We start from the raw sequence: 5,623 nt of genomic DNA, 5'->3' as shown, positions 1-5,623 counted from the left end.
TGAGATCAGTGAGACTGGAGCTGAGCTTGGAGCTGCACCTCCTATTCTTCTCCTCTCTGCTTCAAACTTCAAACAACAACCACTAAAGGCTGGACGTCATTTACATTCAATCTACTTTTCTTTTCTTTTTTTTGATGGATCTGCGGTATGGCAAGAAGGATTTTCATTTTGGAGAATGTTGTAATTTTCATTTGGCTGAAATGAAGTTGTAGAGGGATTTATGGGCTCTTGTTGCACTTTTCAAGTCCGGCTGCTAGATCGATTATTGCAATGATTCTTTGAGATTTATTCTCGAATATTTGGCCTGATTGTTAAGCGCACAGAGGCATTGACATCCCTGCCCTGTTATGGAGAACCTCACCACGCAAAACATCTCTGTTGAGAATGACACGTCGCTACAAACCAACCACAGCCTGGGCGTTTGGGAAGACTTCACGCTCCAATACAAAGTGGGGAGCGTGTTTTTGGTGTCTCTCATCTGCGGAGTGGGGATCGTGGGGAATGTGATGGTGATCCTGGTGGTCCTGACTACCAAACACATGCGAACTCCTACTAACTGTTACCTGGTGAGCCTGGCAGCTGCTGACCTGATGGTTCTGACAGCCGCCGGGTTGCCCAACATCACCGAAGCCCTGTACGGTCAGTGGGTGTACGGTTACGCGGCCTGTTTGGGCATCACTTATTTACAATATCTGGGGATAAACGCGTCCTCCTGCTCCATCACCGCCTTCACCGTGGAGCGCTACATCGCCATCTGTCACCCCATCAAAGCGCAATTCCTTTGCACTTTGTCCAGGGCCAAGAAGATCATCATGCTGGTGTGGACGCTCACATCCGTGTATTGCATCATGTGGTTTTTTCTGTCAGACACGACAAAGTTAGTTTATGACAACGTGGTGCTGCTCAGCTGCACCTACAAAGTATCCAGGAGTCACTACATGCCGATTTACTTCACGGATTTCGCGGTGTTCTACGTGTTGCCCCTCATGCTGGCCACGGTGCTGTACGGACTGATCGCAAGGATTCTGCTCCTCAACCCGCTGCCCGCAGATCCGAAGGAGAACACCAAGAAGTGGAAGAAGGAAGCGAGCCAGGGAGGGAGGATGATCAGCAGCAGCAGCTCCTCCAGCACGACGGCTGCCTCCCGCAGACAGGTGAACACACTGTGTGTGTGTGTGTGTGTGTGTGTGTGTGTGTGTGTGTGTGTGTGTGTATGTGTGTGTGTGTGTAGGGGTGGGGTGAGGGTTGAGGGTGGAGGGATCAGCTTCCTCCAAACATGATTGGAATCCCTTAACCCATTTTGTGGAAAGCAATTTGAGCGCAATCAGCTTGAGCAGTGGTTCTCAAACTGTGCAGTACTACCACTGATGGTACCTTCATGCCCCCTTCTCCCCTGGTGGTTTACTTACAATTGAAACTTTAATGAAGCATGTTATTGTGGCATTTTGTGCACTAATAACAATTGTAAATGTTTATTATTTTCTTTCCAATAAGAATTTGTTTTTTTGTGGAAACTGTTGTTGAAACTGTAACTTTTTGTACTTGTGCTGTAAAGTTTTCAAGTTTGAGAACCACTGATGTAGCTTTTGAATCAAGTAAAAGTAGCAATGAGTAGTGATGAAGCTTCTCTTTCCAAGCTTGTCCCACAGTGACCCTTTGTTAGATCCCCTGGTGTCACGTTATTTACACTCAAGATATTCTTTTGCCCTCTGAATGCTCTGAGTCTCTTTGAGCAAACTAAAAAAAACATTTAACTCCTTTCTCCTTGAACCAGACAGACTGTCTTTATTTTCCTTTTCTAAATCACAATAAAGACGCTCAAACAATCTATTTCACCCACCTGCAGTGATCTAAAACTACTCAAATCTATATTTCAGCAGCAGACTTGGAAACTCTTTCTTCTATAAAGACTGTAAAATATCCTGCAATGCCTATTTTGAGCACATAAAGACCTAACAGACTGTATTTGGGTATTCATCATGAAGAAAAACATTCAAACTAATGCTGTAATGGGCACAAGGCAAAGAAAATCTGTGGTGAGTTCCTCAGGTGTCTGGGAGAGCTGGATGTTTATTTATCAGATCAGTGGAAGAAGCTTTCCTGGAATGACAGGAGGTGTGGTACCCTGAGGGTCTCCATGCTCTATTGGATAGTCTAATCAGTTAACGCCAACTCAAAGACAGGTTTTTGTCTTTTCTCTCCATCTGTTAGGACGGCAGGGGAGGGAACTGTGGGTTTTAAGATTTAGGTTTCATCTGATGACAGCTATTGACAAGGCACACCCACAAATACACAACCATGATGTTTTCTTACAGACTTAGCAAGAGACAGGCATTGTGAACACAGTGTGTAATCAATACTATCTAACAGGGCCTTGCTAAATTACCAAAAGGTCAAAAGTAATGAGGATGTGGGATTGGGTATTAGACTTGTAACACTGGCAGTGCCCCTATACACTCCAATTAGCTTCATCTCACTGCAGCTGAGCCCAGACAGTATAAATATGGATTCAACTTAATTACCTCCCAAGTTTCTCATCAAAATGAACATTTAGTAATTATATTTGCAATTAATTGATCCAGGCTTTGTTAGGTTATGCATGCAGATTGTCTTAGTCTTCCTCAATGCAATCTGCATAAATGTTTAATGAATGGTTTCTAGATATGCATAATATGTGTTTTGAAGTGTGGATTTCATTTTTGATGGTGTCAAATCCACAAACCGTTTCGATCAATAGGATGTTAAATTTGGATCAATTATGATCAGAAGGAGCTGGCTGGTCTTGGCGCCCTCAACCAAGAACCAGATTCATCGTATTTTGAGCACTGCCCTTCAGGTGCCTCTTCATATGAACTATAGCACTGAGCCACCACGTATGTAACAAATGAAAACTAAGGAATAAAACATGACTCTGCATTAAACATCACTCAAACCGTCGGTCCAAATGAGCTGCCACTATTGGAGATGCGTTTGCGGAGGGCGATCGTACTATTGAATGTCATTGGTTAGTAAAACAAATGATGCCCCCGTCCTCCTTTTATCTTGTCACAAACAGGCTCATGCATTTTCCATAATGGAGCAGCAAGGGTAGAGATGCACAAGGGGGCATGAAACCCCACTTTACTTTGGGTTGTAGCCTGACGTGATCACCGGTTTTTGACCTGCAGGATCATAAACCATTGTGCACCTTTCTTAACAAGTTGCCAAAAAGTACTATTAGATGTCTAACTGTGTTTTAATTTGTAGTATTTTATTTAACACATACTTGAACTTTGCCAGGTGACAAAGATGCTGGCTGTGGTGGTGATTCTCTTTGCCTTACTTTGGATGCCCTACCGAACCTTGGTGGTTGTCAACTCCTTCCTTGCCGAGCCCTACTTGGACACCTGGTTCCTGCTCTTCTGTCGCCTCTGCATCTACCTAAACAGCGCCATTAACCCAGTCATATACAACGCCATGTCCCAGAAGTTCCGTGCCGCTTTCAAGAAGCTGTGTCACTGCGGCCCTCAGCGTCAGGAGAAACCTGCTTACAGTGTGGCCCTCACCTACAGCGTCATCAAGGAGACGTCCAATGGAGAAAGTCCTGACCATTTCACTACAGAAATGGACGAGCTGACCACACCGACGGATCAGTTTCTACCTTCTGACGTCCTGCCCACCGCCAACAAGATGTTGTTTCAGGAGCCCCCTCTGTCAGGGTGCAACGTCAAAGTCTGACTGAAATGATCTTTTAGAAAGTGAGTTTCTGACAGCTACGGAATGGATTCAACCACCCATGGAGGTATAAATAAAAAATAAACAGGACACAGACACTTCCATTCATTTCATAACAATGTTCTTTTGGAAATCTGTTGTGTTTGAGATAATCCATTTGCCAGAGAGAGGATATCAATAAGTAGGATGAGACGAGATGAACTCCCAGAATAACCGTTCTGTACAAAGAAAGTGAAGGAAGTTGTTCTGCAAAAGTACAGTGTGTACAGCAGAGATTGTTAGTCTGTGAGAAAGAAAACAAAGTGCTTGTGTCCAATTGATCAAAAAGACAGGGAGCTTTATTCAGCAGTGCAGGATGTAATGTATGGCATGTACTTTAATGAGTTCAACCCCCTGCATGGATATCACAAGGGAAACAGTGGGGGTGAGCAGTTCATGCCATCAAGGTTCTTGCTTGTAGCACAGTTGGCTTGGTTGAAGCAATCACCTGCAACAGCGTCAATCATGAACTCTGCTGTTCCAGAGACGCCTCCCCCCCTCCCCGTCATAGCCCCACTCCTTCTTCACGGAGGTCTCCACTGACATTCCACACCTGATTGAGGCTGCAGGGAGAGAAGCCTAAAGTCAGGCTAACTGACGCTCATGACATCATAAGGGGAACTTCTCTCCTAGTCTGCAAATCTACAAGTCACTCCCAGGAGCTGGGGTGGTCAGATTCAATAAAAGGTGGCTTTCATTTTCAAAACTTGTAGTCTTCAGCACAAGTAATTGGATTTTTTTTAATATTAAAAAGAAACACGGAAAAAGAAACACCAAGGGTGCCACTTTTACTGACGAACGACTTCACGTTAGTAAATATTTTATCCATGCTTGATACATCAGTGATACGATTTTAATCAGTACAATGTTTGGTTGGTCTCTAAACCCATGATGCTTTATTATTCCATTAAAACAGGGTCACTGGGGTTCTCCACAGGGAAACGTAACGCAGTTAGTTATAATAATGGTTCTTTATCCCAAGCTATCAGGTCCTTGATTATATATGTCAGCAACACATGAAGGGTTTTTCTACTCTGACAAACCAGGACCGGTTATATATTCTCTGTAACCCATAGGTTGTGCTAATTATTGGCAATTATAAAGCCACTTCTTATTTGATTATAAACCCTTTATAACCTGTGCTTTATTAGAAATTGGGGGATCAGACAAAGAACTTGCAAATTGTCACACACACAACAGTGTGAGATTCCAAAAGCGGACAATGTCACGTCACCTCAGGCATACTTAAATGTCATAGGTCACTTTTCAGAAAATGCTTTCCATACCATTCATTTACTTTCCCACTAGCAGCCATGTGACAAGAAATACATCAAAGTGCAGAATACCAAAGCCGCTCTAATTGAGTTTCTACAGAACAAGAGCAGACGTGGAATTATGTGCGAGTGCATTTTAAAATGTTTAACGTAAAGAAAGGCATGATCCTACAGGGATACTTTCAAAACCGGAAGCGTTTAGTTATGTGCAGGGTATTAATCTTACAGTGACACATTCTATTAGGTCGGTCACCATGAAAATGACCACTGTCCGATCTCTGAGGAGGTCTAGTGAGGGTCAGTGTTCAGTGTGTGATAATAATAGAGGAAGGTTTAACCCTGATCTGCAGATGGTGTGACTCAGTTAAACTGCCACAGCTGCGTCAAAGCAGTAACTCACTTGTATTGGCTGAAGCTGCAGATGGCAGCGGTTTCCTGTAATATATGTCCTGCGAACCCCACAGAAATGATGGAATGTGTAAATAGTCAGAGACATATTGCCACACTAAAGAGATTCAGTGCGACATACAGTATACTGTAAATACAAGCTCAATTTGCTATTAAGATGAGCGGAAGAAGAGTTGATTGCTATTTCA

At 43.4% G+C, this 5,623-nt stretch overlaps 1 protein-coding gene across 1 annotated transcript; it reads left to right on the top strand.

The window, feature by feature from the left end:
- Positions 1-347: 347 nt before the first annotated feature.
- Positions 348-3,717, top strand: trhra (thyrotropin-releasing hormone receptor a). Its single transcript, XM_076150205.1, has 2 exons — positions 348-1,154; positions 3,280-3,717. Exons 1-2 carry the CDS (start codon positions 348-350, stop codon positions 3,715-3,717), a joined length of 1,245 nt encoding a protein of 414 aa, XP_076006320.1.
- The last annotated feature ends 1,906 nt before the right edge of the window (positions 3,718-5,623 follow it).

This window comes from Genypterus blacodes, unplaced genomic scaffold (assembly GCF_046128005.1).
Source record: "Genypterus blacodes isolate CSIRO-AG114 ecotype Tasmania unplaced genomic scaffold, CSIRO-AGI_Gbla_v1 ptg000052l_1, whole genome shotgun sequence".
In the NCBI taxonomy this organism is placed as follows: Eukaryota; Metazoa; Chordata; class Actinopteri; order Ophidiiformes; family Ophidiidae; genus Genypterus; species Genypterus blacodes.
This window is presented reverse-complemented; position numbering and strand designations above follow the sequence as displayed.

Bases quoted from the DNA above. Each gene is read 5' to 3' on its own strand.
- trhra (XM_076150205.1), top strand. From the start codon at position 348: ATGGAGAACCTCACCACGCAAAACATCTCTGTTGAGAATGACACGTCG. The intron at 1,155-3,279 runs GTGAACACACTG...GAACTTTGCCAG, and splicing joins CGGCTGCCTCCCGCAGACAG to GTGACAAAGATGCTGGCTGT.